The following is a 20,751-nucleotide window of genomic DNA, read 5'->3' as shown; positions in this document are numbered from 1 at the left end:
ATCTGTAGAAATAAAAATTTCAGGTTCTATAATATGTAATAAGAATATTTAGTAGTGGCTTCAGGTTATTGCAATAGGTATGAGCCCCAGCCTCAGAACTTGCGGGCACCAGGATTTAAACAGAAGCCATCATGCCACCTGCTGTTTGAAGCCAGCATGTCCACAGAGCAGCTCTGCTGCAACAGGGCAGCAGGGCTGGAAGGGGGTCTGGCCTGGGGCTCCCAGGGCTGTGACCCCTTCCCACGGCCAGGCTGTGCTGGCCCCCCTGAACTGCTTTGGTGCTTCTCTGCACCCCAGCCCACCGAGCCCTGCTGGCCAGCAGCCAACCTCCCACACACAGCTGCTGCACCCCTCCAGTTTGGCATCACCTCCAGATGTGCACTGCAGCTGGCATCAAGATTACTCACACAGGCTTTAAATGCCAGAGGCAGGTGCCTGCTCCTGAGAGACAGCATTACTGCTGACCAGCCACTGCACTTGTGCCATGGACTCACTGAGCGTGGCGTCGTCACCTGTTTCCCACCCACCTTTTAGGCCACCCAAACAGACTGTATCTCACCTACAGGAGTATAGGAATACTTCAGGAGACAGCTGAAAGCCCTGTTAAGGATGAGATAAGTGACACACTTTGCTCCCCTCTGCCCATAAAGTCACCACAAAATTACCTCTCCCCTCAGTCACCTCAAACAGGCACAAGCTGGTCATGCACAAATGGACTCTGGTCCATCTATGCTGATATTTCCCCACTCACTCTCTTGTCCTACTGAACGCAGACATAGATCCCAAGAACATGTGCTCCATCACTTTTGTTGGGACTGAGGTGAGGCCAGACTCAATTCTCCTTCTTGTGGGTCAGAGTGTGACACTTTTTCCCAGTCTTCTGATCACTGTGATCATAGATGACTGGGACAGGCCTTACCCACAGCATCCTTATATCCAGCCCATCTGGTCCCACACACACCTGTATGTCCAAATGGCCTCAGTTCCCCCAGCTGCAGATTAGGCTTCACCCCAGCAGACCTGCCTCTGGGCTCATGGGCTGAGTACCAAGGACAAGCCTCATCAGTAAAACCCAAGGCAAAGGTGGCACAGCTTTGACACTTTATCACTAGGTCTCTGCCCCAACAAGCACTGTATTGTGTTTCTCTCAGCTTCCTTTTGTTGCCAGTGTACATATCAGAACCTCTTCACGGTTGCCTCTTACACCACACTAGCTCCAACTGAGCTTTGGCTTTCCTAACTCCATTCAAGCCCACTTGGACAGCTCCTCCTGGGCAGATGAGCAATATTTGTCATGACTTGCATAACTATTACCAGTTTGTTCCAAACTACAAGCATTCTAGGTTTTTTTTGCAAAAGAAGGTGAACTTATTTTAACAATACCACCCTAGTGAAACTCAAATTCCTATTTGAAAAGAAGGAAGGAGCATTCAGACTGATGCTGAAATCCCACATGATAATAATATCTTACAGTTTGATAGTTGCTTTGCTACAAGCATTGTTAACACAGTTTGATAGTTGTTTTGTTACAAGATTAGCATTGTTAACATAGTTTGATAGTTGCTTTGTTACAAGATTAGCATTTCACTGTGTTAAACATAAGAGAAAAGTAAATCTCACCCAAGCCAAAGGTAAAACAAAACAAAAAAGAATCCAAAAATATATAGCCCTCTCCTCAACTGCCCCTTAGTTTGTTTTTTTGTTCATTTCTTAAGGTACTGACCAACTAACTCATTACTTGACAGCACAAGAAGCTAAAAGCTCTCACACAGTTATTAGTTGTCATAACAATACAGTAACATGAACACAAGAAATTTATTTTCAGCCAAAATTTCTTAACTGATGCTGATTCCAGTATTTTTTGAAGTAATTTCCACAGTGACTATACAGTTTGAGGTAGAAAACAGCAAAATGAATCCTTCTATTCTTTCTGTAGACTTGACATAACTGGAGCTGATTTTTTTTAACCAAGAAAAACCTTTGGATTCAATGATCATACAGGATATTCTCTACATTTAAAACGGAAGTCCCAGAGCACCTGGAACAATGTTTTCTGGTTCAATAAAAATGCTTTAACTCTCTTTTTCACTCAAAACCATCACATTTAGTTTAATTGTTCAGGTAGTGAAACAATATGGTTCTTACAGTTAATCTTATAACACAAAGCATTTTGCACCTCTGGGTGAATTCAGGACTGATGCAACTATATGCACACACACGAATTTTCAAAAAACTACTTATTCAGTTTTGAATTTGACATCCACTTAAGTAAAACACCATTATGTTTGAAGATCAAAGGCACCTAAGAGTCATTGGTGCAGAGAAGAAGGGGAAATAAAAAAAGCAGAAAAAGCAGAAGACAATATTTCCCAAAGCTTACTACCTGCTGCTGTGATAATCCTTCAGGCATAGGAGTCATAATTGCTTCTGTATGCATACAGTCCACATCAATAAATAAATTTAGCTCTTCTTCTTCCAGACAAGATGATCTATGATCTACCAACAAATAACCAAAATGTCATATTCTACATGTGGATTGAAAGAAGAAAAAAGCAAAACAAAACCAAAAAAGCAAAGAGCCTATAATCCAAGCACAGAAATATAAATTTTCACTTACCAAACAAATTTCCCAGCACTTCTGTATCATCTGTGAAATCACATTAATGCTACCACCAATTGGTACTCTAATACAGAACACCTTTCAAAGTTATCCTAATTTCCCACAGCTGCAGGCAGCCTAAGCATCCTTTGCTTGACCTCTACTCCCTCCTCTCAGCCAGGAGAATGGGGCTGTCCAGAGGGCCGAACATGACAACTTGGGTTAAAGCACTACAGCTCTAGTGGCAGCAGTTTTAAAATAAATCATCCCTGGGAAGAAACTGAAAGCCCATATTATGATCCAGCTAAAAAAATTCCATACACCCTTCTATAGCTGAACTAAAGTGGCCAAATTAACCAAAATGTTTGCTTTCATCAGAAGAGTGAGGGATTCTGCATTGCTCTGTGGGTAAAAATTTTACTGAAAAAGCACCATCGAAGTGCACTGATAGGTGGCAGTACATAGCCAGCCAAACAAGCAGATGCAAGGAAAGGAGACAGAAGAAACAGTATGAGAAACTGTCTTAGAACAAAAAGAGAAATAAAGGAAGCAGATCTTATGGCTGGGAAAAACTTCCCAGTTTAGTTAACAAACTTCACGAATTTTTCACTAGCTCTGTGCTGATTTGGAAAGTGGATATGAGATTCAGCCATCCACAGATATGCTGTGTCTGCAACCCAATCTCTAGAAATGTAATAAGGAACTCCAGGCCCATTGTAACACTGCCCTGCGGATCATTTTCATGTGTTTGACTGCAAGAAGTCGAGGACACACTTTTTCATCCTCTAATTTTGTGTCCCTTTCTATATTCAATTTTTGAATTAAGTAAATTGAGAAGCAGTCAGAGGTCATGGCAGAGATGTAAGATGTGTCATGGCCCATTACAGCAACTTTGTTACCTCTCTCACTAAAAAATATTTTGTTCCACCCTTGTAGTTTTAGCTTCCTAAAATTGTAGTTTTATAAGCTCTGAAGTTACAAACATTTAATAGTTGGGCAGAAACCTGAGCAGAAAGACACACTATCTCTCAGAGTTATCCTGAAAAATATACTAGTTTTAATTTTCCACCTGTCTCTTGAAAAAATTACCTGTGCACAGCTGCTGCCACCGCTCATGACAAAGGATTGTCACTTGCTCTCAACTACAGAAAGAACACAAATACTTCTGTGGCTTTTTGATTTTACATCGCTTTCTGTTTTCCCAGCCCAAATTCAGCTTTTATCAAAAATCATCAACTAATTAAGTACAATCTTTTCAAAAGTACAGTACAGTCTTTTCCCCTATTTTCACTCTTAAGCACAGAAAGCATTATTCCTTACCAATGATGAACTTTTGAAAACAGTCAACTACGTTTCCACTGAAAACCATGTCTTAACAGCACATTCTCCTGACATTCAAGAGTTATTTGATGGAGAAACCTGGACAGACTTAGTAACTGTGCTGATTTTAACTGGGGTAGATTTAATTTTCTTCACAGTAGCTAGGATGAAGCTACATTTTGTATTTGTGCTGGACGCAGGGTTGATAACACAGAGATGTTTTTATTATTGCTGAGCAGGGCTTGCACAGAGCCAAGGCCTTTTCTGCTTTTTGTACTGCCATGCTGAGGAGGCTGGGGGTGCATGGGAGGTTGGGAGGAGACACAGCCAGGACAGGTCACCCAAATTGACTAAAAGGACATTCCAGACCATATGACATCCTGCTCAGTATATAATGTTGAAGGAAAGAGGAGTAAGGGGAGAGGATACTCAGAGTTATAGCATTTGTGTTCCAAGTAACCACTATGTGTAATGGAGCCCTTCTCTCCTGGAGATGGATAAGCACCTGCCTGCCCTTGGGAAGCAGTGAAGTAGTTCCTTGTCTTTCTTTGCTTGTGGGTTTTATGTTCACTATTACATTGTTTTTATTTCAACCCACAAGTTCTCACCCTTTCCCTTCTAATCCTCTCCCCAGTCCTGGTGGTAGGGAAGTGAGCGAGTGGCTGTGCAGGCTGGCTGCTGGCTTGGGTTACACCACAACAGTAATTTAACATTACTACCATACTCCCATCTACCAGTCCCTAGATCACACTGCTTAGTGGAACTTTTTGTTATTGTTCTTAAGCTGACCCTTCTCTGTGGTCCTCAGGTTTCTCAGGTCACTCGAGTTCTTGCCCCAAATAGAAAAAACTGCTCAAGATGCATTGACCATACTGTCATCTGAACTGAATACTATACCATACATTTTTGATATATATCTGATTTCTCACATCTAGCTCTCAGCTCCCACTACAAAAATTTGCTAGGCCATTAATCTTCTTTCTCAGAAATTACTAGAGAATGTACAAAGAGAAAAACTGTAAATATAGCACATACCTTGAGAAATGAAAGATTTTGTCCGAATGAAGGAACGACCCTTCTTCACAGCTGCTTTTGTCTTTTCAAGTCCATCTTTGGTACCTTCTCTAGCAGCTCTCATAAGCTTTTGCATCTGCAAGACAAAATATATAGTCTACATGTTCAGTGGATAATAGGAAAACATTTAAGCCTGCACGCTTTTAGAGTATCAATACTGTCCAAAGTCAAATGAATACATAATAAGTAGAGAGAACCATGAAAGCTCAGAGCCAAGCTCCTGTATTTCAAAATAAAATAAAAACTGGAGACAAGGACTTACTTCATGGCAATACTGTATGCAAGTCTGAAAGAGCAGAAATGCTTAAGAACCCTTCTGCATTCAAACAGAAACTTTACATAGTCTCAAATGTTATCTTACAGAACAAACACCTACTACTCGCAGGTCATTAATGGCCAGAGGTCTTGTCCATCTTTCAGTGTCCCAATAACTCTTCCAAATTATTTCTGACCTAAAGATAACCCTCTAGACTCAGTTATATATTAGCTATATTCTTAAACAAACACTGTTTGAAGGAAAAAGTTACAACTAGTAACTTCATTCATTGAAGAAATACATTGATTTAATTAAGAATTCCATAATCTTACAGTACACTACTACAGTCAAATTAAATTTCATGGAACAAAAAAAACCACACTAAAGAAATTTTGCTTTGCTGGAAAATGTTTATTAAAATACCCCGCTTTGTACTTCTTTCCCAAAATGTCACTACAATAAAAAATCCCCACTACTGTCAGAACACAAACAAAGCTACCTTGCTGTAGTCAGGCAATTTCTGGATTTGAGACTGAAACTTTTCACAAAAACCCAGTCTTTTCATATTGGTTCCATTCAGAATGGAGAACAGGGAGATTCCAAATTTGATCCTGTGTGGCTGCAGAGCTAGGCTAACCCCATGGAGCCAAGGTCTCAGAGAGACACTAGGGTTGTACACCTGGCTCACACTCTGGGATAAGGATTGTTTTCCAGGGAAAGACAATGCCCTATTTCATCTTCTGATACTGTTAATATTAAAAGTAAGCATAAGAAAAGGTCCTTGACCAAATATTTTTAAGAGTATAGCAATATTATTGTCTTTAATTTAAGACTGCACAATAAAAATTCGGCATATTTAGAATTAATTTCATACAAATTATCATCTACTTTTTCAAGTTATTAATAAAAGACAACATTGTCTGTGTTGGAAAAGCAATTATTTAAATGTAGCTAGTTACAAAAATCAACTACACTACCTTCAGCTCATGTTTTTGCTTTAGTTGCTGAATCTCTACTGCTCCCACAGTGTTTGACATCAAATCTTTCATCTTTTTTTCATAATGTTCCTTTAAACGCATTAGGTCATGAGAAAGCTACAGTGTATAAAAAGACACAAACTTTTCAAAAAGCCATAGTGAAAACTTCATGCTAAAGCACTCATATAAATCATGCACATTGCCCCATCTATCTACTGGTACAAAGACAACTAAGGGAAAACTATCACTAAGGGAAAACTATCACTGAGGGAAAACTATCACTGAGGGAAGCTCCAGTCCGAGGAAGGGACCATCGCTCCTGGGCACTGCTGAACTCCACCAGGTGCTTTTCTGTAAAGACAGGGGCAAAGCCACTTAGACTAAGGTAACTAAATAGTTATACATATTAATAGTATTTTGCCTATGTCTTAAAAACCACATGGAAACAATACATCAGCTTTAACCATAAGCATTATTCCCTGGAGCACAAACCCTAGTCTGTATTTCAGACTATCCTTCAAAACAGTGAATCAGAAGAAAACTCAGACACTGAGGAACCTGTGGAGATTGCTGGCACCTGAGAATACGGAAATTGACAGGGCAGTGAGTCAGGTAAGGAGACATTAACAGGTTTTTCTTGTGGTTTCCCCATGCATCATAGCCTCACTGTATGAACTTGGGTGTAACCATCTCGTACGTAAATACATTCATTTGCAAGGTAAGGAAACTATCACAGAGAAAGGAATGCTCTGGAACACTAATTACCATTTGTTAAACATATTGACAAAGGTAGATAAAAGAGCTTAAAATGCAACCAGGAAACAAAAAAAAAAAAAAAAAGAGAAAAATATTGGTGTGCTCTATAATAGAAGTCCAGTGGAAAACCCCTCAGCTTGATATCAACTGAGTTATTTGGTAAGAGATCAAAGCCCCAGGAAAACGAAGGCCCACTGAGTTGAAAATAAAGCAACAGGCCCAGCAAGAAGCTCCAGTTGGCTGGGTTAGGACGCAATTACCTCTAACATCATGATTCTGGTATTACAGCAGTATAATAGAGAATAGCATCTGGTTCACAGACAAGAAATATTTAACAGCACAAAAATCTTCCCTTCTTAAAATAAACTAGTAAATAAATAGAATAATAAGAAGTACAATGAAAAGGTGACTTTAAGGGAAGTCAGCACTTAAAAATTAAAAATCCCACCTCCAACCTTGCCATACATTTCAACTAACACTAAAATTATAAGTAAGACAAGTCCCTCACAGGCTCTGAAGGGCTACAGAAGATGATGTGCTGGGAATATACTATAATATCCATCACAGGACCTGAGAAGAAGTGAGAGTTAGTGCAAGAAATAGATACAGAGAAAACATACATAAAGAAGAGTAGTGTCTGCCCGTGCTGAAATGCCAATGCAGGGAGGGATGGGATTGGTTTGGGGGCTTTTTTTGGTTGTTGTTTTCTTGGTTGCTTGTTGCAAGGGTTTTTGTTTTTTTCTTTTTTTTTTTTTTTTCAAGTCTGAAGTTTCTTTCCTCACTCTCTGGCAAAACCCTTCCCTAATTTCCTGATTTCTCCATCTCCCAGCAACCCATCCAGGTACAGGAGGCTATCTGACTTTTTCATCCACCAGCTTAAGTGTTCCTCACCTTCTCACACCCATCCTCACAAGGCAATCCCCAAAACCTTTTGTCACAGGCCTAAAAAAAGCCATCTGCATGGCAGTACCCAAGGGCACACCTCTCTTCTCTCATCACTCCTCAGTCTCTTGCTCACTCTGTGCCTGATCCTGGTGCAATCACATTCAACCACTGCCAACAGTTTTCCATGACAGATCAAAGTATACTTTTAAGAGTTCCAAAAAAAATGGCTTTAAGCCTTGCATTGCTCATATATGTAAATAGACTCTTATGACTACGGCCAAAGCTGAAGCTAGGGATAACAAGAGAAGATTAAAAAAAAAATAAAAAGAATAAGCCAGCAGCCATGTTAAGGCTTACACACTCACATGCAAAGTAATTTCCTAGTCTCTTCCAAGGTATTAAAAAAAAATTCAAACTCCATGTTTTCAGTATTGTTAGAAAAATCTCCCAAACAAACAGCTGCAACAGCTTAAGATCGTTCTAGTCAGAGCAAAATCAAGACAAGAACAGAGGAAGAGCACTCAGCTTACGAAGTGCAGATTTGGGTTGGCTCAAGTCTTGCAGTTAATTACTCACTCCCTGATTTCCAAAGGATGTGCAGCAAGGATAGAAGTGAGGGGAGAGCAGCTTACATGTACTGGAGGAAAACAGAGACAGCAAGGCTTTTATTCTCATCAAGTTAAGAAACCTACAAAATGAAAAAAGGGTCCCATGAAATAACACCCTGTCTGCAACCCTTGCACTTTTCAGCCACGGGGTGCTGCGGCAGCTCACAACACACAGTTGCCAAGTGGCTCTTGGGGGTCTGTCCCCAGTCAGCACACACTGGGGAGCCTCTCGCAAAGAAGGTCCTCAAGGGCAGAAGAGAGCCAAAGCAAAGAGAAGGCCCGAGCCCAGGGCCCCTCTCCCTGTGCAATGGGAGAGGCACAGTGAGGACAGGCACCTGTGTCACCTGTGCCTTCCTGCCTCCTGCAGAACAGATGGAGCCAAAGGTACACAACCTGAGAAGTGTCACAGATGGATCATTTTAATCATGCCACCTCTCTTCTCTCCTGACAGGTAGAACTCTCTCTGATTACAAAATCTTTTACTTTCAGAAGTTTTTTAAGCCTAATCACTTTCAAAAAAACAAACTGATGCAGATCTAAGGCAGGAAGCTAGGGAACACTGGCAGAGTTTTGGGACTTTGGAGAACCTAAAGATCCCAAACCATCAATTCTTGTCAGGCTTGTCCCCATTTATTTTTCACATTATTTTCCACACTTATTTACCACTTACACTAATCCAGCAACTGCAAAACAAGAAAAGGTAAGGAACTGCCCATAAGCAAAAACAATCTCACTTTTAATTTCATTTTTATGCAATTGGAGTTTTATCTTTTTTTAAGAAGCTTCTGTTTAATATTTTCATATCTTCTTTTCCCTGTTACATTTTGTTATGTACTGTCACTTTCACACTGATTCGTATTTCCATTAAAAATACGCTGTTGGCATTTGAAACTGAACTGAGGAAAAAAAGAAATACAGGTGAGGAAGGCAAGTGTTAGAAACCAGGACAACCTCAATGACTGAGCAGCACTGCCAGATACATACATGTCTCTTGTGGTTGCCTCGCAAAAAGGAGCTGGGAATTCCATTTTTACACTCAGAATCACTCTGTTCTTCATAGCTTTCAAACTCACTTGAACTCCACCCATATTCCAGTGAGCTGTTTCCACCATCATCACCGTTTTCAACATCATCATAAATCATTTCCTCTGCAAGAATTAAACCAAAATTTAAAAAGCTACACTGAAATGCATATTTGTTCGAACACCAGAAAACTTGTTCAGGATATGCTATAAAGAATTGCACACACTTTTGTATGCACATTAAAAATTCTGAATTAAATCCAATATTCAAATAGCCAAAGTAGATTGTCTTTGTTGAAACAGTACTAAAAAAGGACAGTGTTATGGGTACACATCATGATCCTTTTAGAAACATGCGCTACTCAAATGACACTGTTGTGTCCAAATCCCACAAAATTATTTAGAACTTCAAAGGAAGTTTAAACTCAAACTGTGAATGCACATCTGCACTGAGAAGCATTATCCTTCCATTTTTAAGCTTGCCATTTGTCCCTAGCGACATGCTAAAAAATGCTAGAACACAGCAAGAATCAAATGGAAAGGTCACTACTTCCAGCAGAACAGGTCAAACCAAGGTAGCAAGAAATGTATTACAGAATGGTGTTTTATGACTCATCACCACCAGTCACTGGAAGTCTCCCATACCTGGCAGCTGCCTTGCTCATAATTTACTCTAAAAACTTGAAGTATTAACCTTTCCAAGACATAACCTTTTCAAATCTATATTGCAAAGGCTGACCAAAGTACCTCCTGTTAGAGACACAGGTCCTTCCACTGGCACAGGTGTCAAGAACATAAAACTTACTCCAATTAAATGGAAAATTTAGAGCCAATTGCTTGTCAGGAAACAGGACTGCACCCTACCAGCAGCATCATATGTCAGTACAAGTGGAAAAGTGTGGACACTTGTCGTGGTACAACATTTCTATCAGGAATCACTATTGTCAGAGGTTATGATGCAGCATTTACAACTGTCTCCTATTAAATTCATGAAACAGCAGCTGTGCTTTTATTTTAAGACTGATGTTTCATTTAAACAGAGAGAAAACATGTACTCAAAAGAAAATCTGATATGTTGTACAAATCTATCAAAACTCTGGATTTTAATATAAACATTGGACTCCTCTCTGTTAATTATAAATAATTTAATTAGTCTAATTTGGAAGATTTCTATTTTTAATTTTTTTTTAAATCCCCATGCATATCAAGACTGTCTTTATAATATTGTTACTGAAGAAGACATCTTAGTGGTAATCTAGCACAATGAATAATTTAAAAGAACCATCATAGCAAGTCAAAATAAATCAAGACTTTTGCAAGTCTAACTCCTGTGCTGTGAGCTTTGGGGTAGGAATTACCCCATGACTGGGTGAACTTATCTTGTCCATGTGGCAATGTAGATTGTCTGAAACTTTTTTTGGAATAGTTGTGTCTCCCTAACAAAATATACAAATAATAAACATCAAGATCATGAATGTATGAAGATGAAACTTCCCTTACTACCTCTTTCCGCAGAACCTTTTAATGTCTTAGCAGACAACATGAAAATCAAAATTTTAATTGATGTCTTACGGGGTAAGCTAAAGATTCTGACCAATATGCTCAGCAGAGCTTTGCTCCATATCCCATACCCCACCTAGCTCAGCCACCTGGGCCTGTTGTATGTGTTTCCTGATTGATCAGCAACAGCACAGAGATGCCCCTGCTCAGAGCAGCACTGAAGGGAATTCCAATAATATAAGCATTCAAGTCATGAATATAACATGGTACTTTCCAATAATAAATGAAAAAAATTCAGTAATAATTTGTAAAATACCTTGCCTGAACACTACTAAGGACAAGAAATTAAACTGTTACAGCTTTAAAGATGAATGTGGGTTTCACACAAGGAAGCTTAATTTTTTCTTTTAAACTTTTAACTTTTTGACTTTTTCTTTTTAACTTTTCTTAAAGTTTTCTTGATTCATTAAAAATTTCAAAGACCTACGCCCTCTGAGAACCATGATGAGTAAGATGCTGAGCTCCCATTAAGCCAATTCACTCAAACACAAAATCAGTCAGTAGCAACTGATCTTTAAGCAGACTCCACTATATCCAAAAACTGCAAAACAAACCTGAGCAAGAATTCAATGAAATATGCCTCTTGAACCCTAACTCCATCATTTCCAGTAAAGGTAAAATCTTGACTCCAGTAACTACTTTGAGATCTATTCTGCCCCCTCCAAACATGGTCACAACCATCAGGAGCAGACCACTTCAAAGCTGAAATAAAATATTTCTGTAGAGTCACAATCAGGATGGTGAACAGCCATCCTGGACCATCTCTTCCATCTATCAAGCATTAATATATTGAAGGGGACTGCCAAGGAAAGAGCTTCTCTCTATAACCACCACAATGATATATTATCATATATCATTTAACTATTTAAAACACCCTATTCCTAACTATCTTGCCTTGTTCAGGGCACTACAGCTACAACAAACAACACTGTAATCCTCTGATGTGCAGAATACTCAAGCATTTGGAACAGTATCTATAAAACAAAGTAGAATTCAGCTTCTGAGAAGAGCAGTATAGGAGACCTGCTGAGATAGTCTTTTAAGTATTAGTACAATTCCGAACTTTTTAAGACCTAGCAATTATTGACACAATGGTAAATCCATTTACATATATTTTAGGCACTTAATGAACATATCCATTTAGTATACATGCACATAATTCCATTTTACATTGCTGTCACCATTACAAAGATCTCAAACCTGGTTCAGAGTCTGAATCTTCTCTTGGCACATCATCATAAATTACTTCATCCGGGTCTAAAATCAAGACAAAAAAAAAAAAAAAAAAAAGAAAAGAGAAACTTCTTAAAATTTGAATGGGCCCAAGTGTTTAAGAGGCATTTGGACAAAGCCCTTAGCATGCCTTTAGCTTTTGGTCAGGCAGTTGAAATGCCGTATGTCCTCTCCAACAGAAATATACTATTACATTTTAAAGAATTTTGGTTATATTGGCATATATGAATACTATGGAGATATGACTCACTCTCCACTAGCATTTTGCTTGCACATCTAATCATTCATATATTGCAATAATGCACCAAGCAGTATATGGTATTTGTAAAATTTCAGTTTTATCTGCATTGCTCATGATGACCTTTGGTAACCTGAAAACAAAAATCCACTTCAAAAACCAGTATTTCTCCCTTCTTCTTACAGAAGTATGGTATGTTCTGTGCCTGTTGAAGACTGCTCATTGCCTTACTGAATGGATGTAGAAAAGCTGAAACTGACTTTTTAAAAAGAGCCAAAACTAAATAATGTAATGATTACCATAGTATATTAAGAGGCAGAATGATAACGCAGATTCTTCAGTCACTTCACAAAATATGTAAGGCGAACTCCAGTCCAGTGGGAACAACTGAGAACAGGCAGGATAACCTGCCCTCAAACCACACAGTCTCTGTTCTGTTTAAAATGCAGATGCCAGCCAAGAATCAACAGCACACACTAAGACAGCGGCGAAAGTGTCAAACCACGACAATACAGTAAAAGTGAACAAAAACATTCCCAAAAATATGCTGGTGCACCTAGACACACAAATACTTCCGATCACAACTTAAAACTGACCACTTCCACAGCTATACTTCAGTGCTCACTGGTACTTACTTTCCATCCATGCTGTATTTGCAGGATCTGAAACCCATTTGGCCAGGACATCATCCTCCTTCTTGGTCTGGTTAACTTCACTTGAAAAAGAAGCCACAAAATAAAAGAACTAGAAGTTATACTGCAACATTTTTAAACATCCATGAAGACAAGACAATAAATATATTTCTGCCTGCTAGTTTGCACTCCAAGGCTGCAGATTAGTCAAAAATGTTGCTTCAATATGTAGTTGGGTGATGAGTAAGCTATTCTAGTTAATAGTCTGACAATTTTAGTCAGAAAATTGAAAACACTTTCTTTACAATCTTAAAAAATACTCTGCTTTTGAGTTCATCTACCAGAACACAGGAAATTCTCTCAAAAACAGTGAAGTGAGAGCTTCTTTTTCATGGTAAATAGGACTAAAGACATTCTGGGTTACATCAGGAGCCATCAGGCAAAGCTGTTCTCCTCCTGCACCTGGCGCCGGTGAGGCTGAACCTGTAGCAGCATGTCCAGTCTTGGCTTCCCAACACCCCTGGCTAGAGAGCTGTGGAGAAACTGACGCTACCTCTAGAGAGATGTACAGAAACTGAAGTCAAGGCCTAAAGCACACGGTTTACAAAGAAGGAGATAAAAGACATGGAGATTATTTAGTCTGGTAAAAAGGATGTTATGGGGTGATCTAAGAGCAGCTACAACTATCCAAAAGAGAACTACAGAGGAGATAGAATCAGGGTTATTTTTTTGTTTGGGCTTGTTTTGGGATTTTGGGCTCTTTTTTTTTTTTTTTTAATGACAGACAAAGGGGGAATGGTCAACAGACTGCCCACTGCCCAGATTTGGACATCTGGGGAGGTAGGGGCGGGGAAGAGGGGGAGGGAAGTACAGCAGGGAAGAATGCTTGGAGAAGCTGCAGCACCTCCATTCTTGGAGGGTTTGAAGGCTCAGCCAGCAAGGCCATGGTTGATCTGATGGAGTATTGGAAGTGGTCCTGCTGAAAGCAGCAGGCTACACCAAACTACAGCAATCTGTTGCACCTGACATTGCCATCACTCTAGAGAAAATCAACCCAGCGTCTTCAAAAATGTCATGCACATTTACACACACCAGTGTTGATTTTTGTACACAACCAGAATTACAGGAGTAAGAAAGGGAAAGAAACCAAACCAACAAACATGGAAGTATCACACGAGGAAAATAAAATACTTATCAAATGCAAGCTTTCTTAGGAATTAAGGCTTTCATTAAAACATGATGAACTGGCAATCACCTATTCTGAGGGTCCTCCAAGTTTACCGAATTATAATGACATTCTTCAGCTGCTGACTGTGCACCTGCCAAATAGGAAAAAGAAGAAAAAAGAAAAAAGAAAGTGCTTACAATAACATGTCAGTTTGACTCAAACTGCGTATTTTACCATAAGAAACTGATTTTACTAGATCATTGCTAAAGAATAATTTCCTTCTTGCAATAGTTTTATTCTTACAAATGTTTAAAAAATTTGGAAGTTTCTTCACACCATGCATTTTTGAAAGCTAAGGAATTCAAAAACACAGCCATTTGTTAGAAGAGCTGTTAAGAGGAAATCACAATGCCTAATGCATTTAATTCTATCACTCACACATATATTCCTCTACAGGTAATAAGGACCACACAAACATTTGCTTTTACTTGACAGTATTCCTAGCAGTGGTAAAAAGCAAAGGCTGGAAAAAAGGCTGGAATTATAGAAGAACTGCTGCCTAGCTAAAGAATATTCAAAATACGAAGAGGAAAAGGCAGGATATGAGGAGCCTTCTTTTCCTACTGTCTTGACATTAAGCTGTCAACTTTCTCAGCTCTGGTTACAAAACGGATTTCTTGTTTCTCTAATAATCCATAGTTATTTCCCTTTCTAGTTTCCTCTTCTGTTTTAAAATTGTGCTAGAAGGCAGAGAATTCATCAAATCATCAAGGAAAAAATCTCATAGGAACTCTAAATCCACAAGAATTGGAAAATAAACAAACAGATATGCATACAGAAATGGCAAAAGGGATAGGAATTTTGCCAGGATCTAGGAAAAACTATAAATGGTATGAGAAGAAACCATTTGGTTTAAACACTGAACTCTGGATCTGGAAATTATTTCATTACATTAAAAAGGAATTAACATTAATCATACTCACCCAGGGTGAGTGCTATACAGGAAAGGTACCTGAGGTTAATCAAGGATTCCCTTTCAAATAAAGTAAGGTGTGTAAATACAGTACCTTCTTCATCGACAGAAACACTGCGTATGATGACAGGGCTGGAGTATGCTGGCAGTATCAAAGGTAAGTTGGATGGCACAGCATATCCACAAGGGACAGGAACAGAATATCCACCGGACAGGCTGGGACTTGCACATTCATCTTGAGGACTTGGTTCTGGTGATGAGGATGGATCCTTATCTTGGATTGGGGAAATATTTATGACTGAGTAGGGATTTACTTTGGCTGGAGTGCCTTCTACAGCAGGTTCTGATGTTTGCAGCTTCTCAGTGTTTTCTAAATTATCACCTCCTTTAGTTGAAAGATTAAACAAAAATACAAAGTTTTAGTTTTCATACCTGTTCAAGCCATTTTAATAGCTCTTTGCAAGTACGCTAAACACTGACTCGACCTTTACTATACAAGCTGCTTACAACCTATGACTCAAAATTTCCACACAGTAATGCCAACCTCCCTATTTTTACAGATGAGGAATGCAACAAGAGCAAAAGATGAGTTACAAAGATGCCCATGAAAAAACAGTAACTTGACTGACATAAGCACATGAGTCAAAATAGTCTTAAATCATAAAGGTTAAAATCTGTATTCTAGATGAATTTGAATCTTACAAACACAAACTCAAGAAATATTTTAGGGGTAGTCACGAGGACAAGAAAAGTAATGGAGGGACATTCCTCAAAGAGCAGTCCTGAAAATGCTGTGTTAAGAAAGGGAGGAAGAAAACAACTTCACAAGTTTTCCTCTTTGAAAACGTATTGTTTTTCTGTTATAGAAAGTTCCCAGTATTTTTTGAGACAAGCTGAGATACAGCAGAACCACCGGCCACTCCGAACGGAACTGCAGAACTGTATCCCAAGCGATCAAATTATTTTAATCTGTAAGCACAACTTCACAATAAGGATGAGCAAGCAACAGATGCTCAGGGAAAGATGGTGTTTAAGTTCCAGGTTGTCAAACTGCACAGTACCTGAAGAGTTACTTATCTTTAATTGCCATAAGCACAGTGAATCTGTTTACAAAAGGAAATTGGATTAAAGTAAGCAAAATCAGCTGTTAGCAATTTGAGCAGAATACAGCAATTTCCAGACTACACCTCAGCACTGGAAACATCTGCATATGTCATAAAAATGTTTCAATATTTAGCAAAACTTCTGCTTATGAACAAAATTCATACATTCAAGCTCCACTTAGTTTTATGCACAACTTAGTTTTATTTCAACTCAGCAACCAGCAAGCTAAGCTGTGAAACAGCTTATCTCAAGTCATCAATGTGCCTTAAGATCAGCCAGGATATACAATTTTCCTGTAGTGTGAAACTCAGACTGTGTCCAATCCATTGGTTTGGACATCACACTTGAATGGGAAACCTCACAGGAATTACATGTGATAGTCACTTGCCCTGTCAGATCTAACATGACTGTAACTGGCAGGAATATTCAAAACACTTGCATGGTATTTCCATGTGTGAGAGACTGGACTACGATTCAAAACTAAGTGGCCATTTTTAGAGATTCCTGGGTGCTTTACTGAGGCCAGGTTTGCAAGCCCATAAAGAGAAGGCAATGAGTTTTTGGGTGTGTAATGATGAACCTCTGGTCTGCATAAGACAGAGGGGGTGAACTTACCACCACCAGAGGCTACAAACTGTGCTCTGAGGCCAGTAGGAGGCAGACCTTGGGGAGACAGGATCGTGCCTTTCATCACACCAAACTGCCCTCCCTTACACACATGCCCTCCTCCCAGGGAAGGTCACATCCACACAAGGCTTACTGATATTAGAGGCAGCTGCCTTAGAAGAGCTCATAAACTCTCAACTACCCCTGAAGTGCTCTCAGACTCATTTCTGATGTGCTCCACCAGAGAACTGCACATGATCAAAAGACAGAATAAAACTTCACCCTCATAGAGGAGGTGCTTGGGCACTCCCACCTGAACCTGAGAGTGTATTAACCCACCAGACTTTGTATTTTATGGGCTTTTTCCCCACCTCTGACAGATAAAGACCTTCAATTGTCACGTCAATCAAGTGTCATCACAGACCCACAGCTGGTGATTATGTATCTTCCTACTCTTATCCTTTCTTTCTCTTTCTTCCTTCCTTTTCCCTTATATGTTTCCTTAAGCAGGTGGTATTTTTATGCTTTGATATTGCTGTATTACTTTTTATACTAATAACCAAAATGGCTAAATATATGCTTTCCATTACAATCAAATTGTTCCAAAGTAAACCCAACATGTGTATATTTACAAACACCAATCTTTCAGTGTTTGTTTCACTCTAATCTGCTCCAAGAGATCCATTAAGAAGTACCTGAGTTACCCTCAGGGGTGGGCTATAACACCATGGAAAACTCTTGTTAAAGTACTTTTATTGCACTGTCAAGAACAGGCATCCTATGATCAGTCTTGAATACATATCCCAGTGGAAGTACAGATCAACAGGCTGACTTACCTGCAGCACCAGCCTCTTGGTTTTCTATGTAATTTCCAGGACCAGGAAGAGGTGGCACAAGGGCTTGCCTGTCTGCTTCTGGTATCTCATCTCCACTATCAAAATCAAACTGTTCTCCCTCATCCTCCTCTTCGTCATTCAGACCCATGGCTTTTGGTTCATGCTCTAGAACTGTGCAGAAAGACACACCTTTGTTTGTTTGCTCTTAATAATGATTTCATGGGACCAGTAAATGCTCTACATTACAAATGACACTTACACAATGAACTTAGATTTTTAGGCTACTGGAACAGAACAAACGTTGACTGATGTGTTGATAACCTCATGCAGTTTTCAATAAATCCTTCAGTGCAAACAAGGAAATTACTTTGAAAGAAATAAACAAGTAATAATGCAAATACCCTTGATTTTGTCATAATGAGCCAAAAGATTTTTAGAAAAACACTTAAATAGCCAATTTTTAAATAAGAAAACTTCACAAATTAATTTGTTTGCACAGGGACTTTGCAACTTTAAAACTTCAAGTAATTTTTCCTTTCTAACTGAAACTCCTAAGTCTATTCTTTCCTAACAGTGTCCAAATACCAGTGATAATCATTTAGTTCACACACTCCAACAGAGACCAGCAGTTGGTTTTCCTGCTCCAATCTGAGATAGTTTTAAACCATGCAACATGCAATTAGCCCTATTACCACACACATGCATTCTGGTGGAGGGAGGGTATGGAACCTTTGCGGAAGTAATGGCCAGAATAAAGACACTCTAATATGGATAAAAAGGGTGGGTTAGGGTTTTTCCTCTTTGCTTTTGAAGATACTGTAGCACAGATTTGGCTCTGTACATGGGACTGGGGAGAGGAGCAGGAAGAAGTACACAAGTACACAGCAGTTTCCCCCCATGCTACTGGGGAAAGTCTGTGAAAATGTAAATCCCTTCATGTACCTACACCATAAAACAATATCCTAAAAAAGATAAAGGTGTAAATACACAAGTATGTTATAAAAATTTACCTGAAGGTGATAAGTTTTCCCCCTCCATCCTCAGGTAACAGAAAATGAAAAAATAAGTCTTGCAAAGACGATTGGATCTGCTGCATCATGATGATGTTATCAGCTATCCTACCATCCAGAACACGTTTTTTATCTTTATGATAAAACCCACAACACACCAAAGCTCTAGACTGCTTAGATTGTCATGGTAATCGGCATTCTTGCCAAGGCTTCTGTTTCTTCAAGCAGGCTGAGCCAGCAAATTTTACTACAGCCACAAATAACAAGATCTTTCATGCAGCCTCTCTGCAGGAGAAAAAGTGAACTAATTGCAAAAATCGTAAGGAACAAAAAACCCGGATTATTCTGCATTTATTGTCATGTGTAATGACTGAGGCAGCAGGATATTTAATTTAATTTTTATTAATTCCTTTCAAAAATTCTTCTGCATGAAATCAGGCTTCTCATTTTTGCTTTGTCCATTAGCAATTACTTTTTTCCTGAAAGATGCAAGAAATTCTTCAGAGCTCTTCCAAATGATTAAAGACAAACATGGCATTCTTCCTGATTCACCATCCATCTGACTAAACTGTAACATTTGTTGCTTGACTGTGTAATGGGAAAAAGAAACAAAAGAGAGGAAGATGTCTTTCCAACATGAGTAAAAAAAAACACAAATTGGATGTGCCACCTAATTTTTTTCTGTTATGGCTGTTAACACTGCCCCTCTTCATTCATTTCAAAACATTTACTTTGCATCATAGATAAACAAGTCACAGAACCTGATAAATGGGCACTACAGCCTGGAAAGATCCCATAATCACATCACTGATGGTACAGTGGGTTAAGATTACAAAAAGAGACAAAAAAAGAAAGAATACATTGTCTGTCAGAAAGGGTATATGGGAAACAAACAAATATCCTCAGTTCAGAAAGTTTTAAACTGTATTTCAGCTCTGCATTATTTCTACATTTGCTTAATTCTGCAGGCATAAACTTTAGTCTTTTAAATTTACAGATCTTTTCCATCTCATATTTAATAAAAATATTCTCCTTTAAGCTTTTAATATCAAGGGCATACTATTTCAATTGATGAAAAAAGGATTTTAATAACAAAAATGAAACATAGGGACTTTTTGCTGCAACTTAAGAGCTTGATCAGAAGCGCAACTAAATACAGATTATGTCACACAAAAAAAGACAAATTCCTGTTTTGAAAATACCTATTTTCCACAGCTCTTTCTGTTATGTCACAACAACACACAGACAAAAGCTGTTTTTTAAGTGCTACAATTGGGAAGACAGCAGTTAGACACAGGCTGAATCTGTCTACTAAATACCACCACAGATCTTGCAAAATTTCATGCTCATGAAGAAAGCCCCAGTTCCTCCTACCCTTTATCTGCAAATCAAAAGGATCAAGCCAAAGAGTGCAAGAGGCAACTGCCTTGCAGACAAAAAAAAAAAAAAAAAAAAAAAAAAAAAAAAAAAAAAAGGAGGGGGGAGAGGGGGAGTCTGGTGGGTGGGTGGGTGAGAGGGGGTATTTTCAAAGGCACACTCCTTTGCAAAAAACACACAGAGGACAGCTTTTTTTTACATAATTTTAAATGGTACTACATTTTTTTTCTGAAGTAATAATCACACAATGCTTAGAATGTCTGGAATTACTTCAAATAATTAAATTAGTTACTAAAAAATTCAATTTTCCCTTTCACCACTACTCACATCCTTAGCTGTATGTGTGCCAACCAATGCAATGAGAACACAAAAATTGATTGAACTTGTTCATCTTATGGCTATACCACTCTGAGAGCTCTGTAAATGCTTCAGAGAAATTCTCACATTTCTAAAACTTTCTATTTGGAGTTTTCAAAGCAGAAAAAAAAATCTGATATAATGGAAACATTGTCTTTAA

The 20,751-nt window shown here is 38.8% G+C and overlaps 1 protein-coding gene across 6 annotated transcripts in view; it reads right to left on the bottom strand.

The window, feature by feature from the left end:
* The window catches only part of ARHGEF10 (Rho guanine nucleotide exchange factor 10), a 109,061-nt gene that overhangs the window by 63,372 nt on the left and 24,938 nt on the right, over positions 1-20,751 (bottom strand). For 5 of the 6 annotated variants that reach the window (XM_085574586.1, XM_085574588.1, XM_085574589.1 and 2 more), the window contains exons 3-11: positions 17,848-18,018; positions 15,396-15,686; positions 14,416-14,479; positions 13,164-13,243; positions 12,258-12,314; positions 9,460-9,623; positions 6,227-6,343; positions 4,955-5,069; positions 2,384-2,496 (exon numbers count right to left, since the gene is read on the bottom strand). In XM_085574586.1, the coding sequence (XP_085430712.1) occupies positions 2,384-2,496; positions 4,955-5,069; positions 6,227-6,343; positions 9,460-9,623; positions 12,258-12,314; positions 13,164-13,243; positions 14,416-14,479; positions 15,396-15,686; positions 17,848-18,018 (1,172 nt within the window). The remainder of the gene's footprint in view (positions 1-2,383; positions 2,497-4,954; positions 5,070-6,226; positions 6,344-9,459; positions 9,624-12,257; positions 12,315-13,163; positions 13,244-14,415; positions 14,480-15,395; positions 15,687-17,847; positions 18,019-20,751) is intronic. The other variant, XM_021551227.3, reaches the window with a different exon arrangement.

This window comes from Lonchura striata, chromosome 3, assembly GCF_050655825.1.
Source record: "Lonchura striata isolate lonStrDom1 chromosome 3, ASM5065582v1, whole genome shotgun sequence".
In the NCBI taxonomy this organism is placed as follows: domain Eukaryota; kingdom Metazoa; phylum Chordata; class Aves; order Passeriformes; family Estrildidae; genus Lonchura; species Lonchura striata.
The sequence above is the reverse complement of the archived record's forward strand: the minus strand, read 5'-3'. Positions and strand labels throughout refer to the sequence as shown.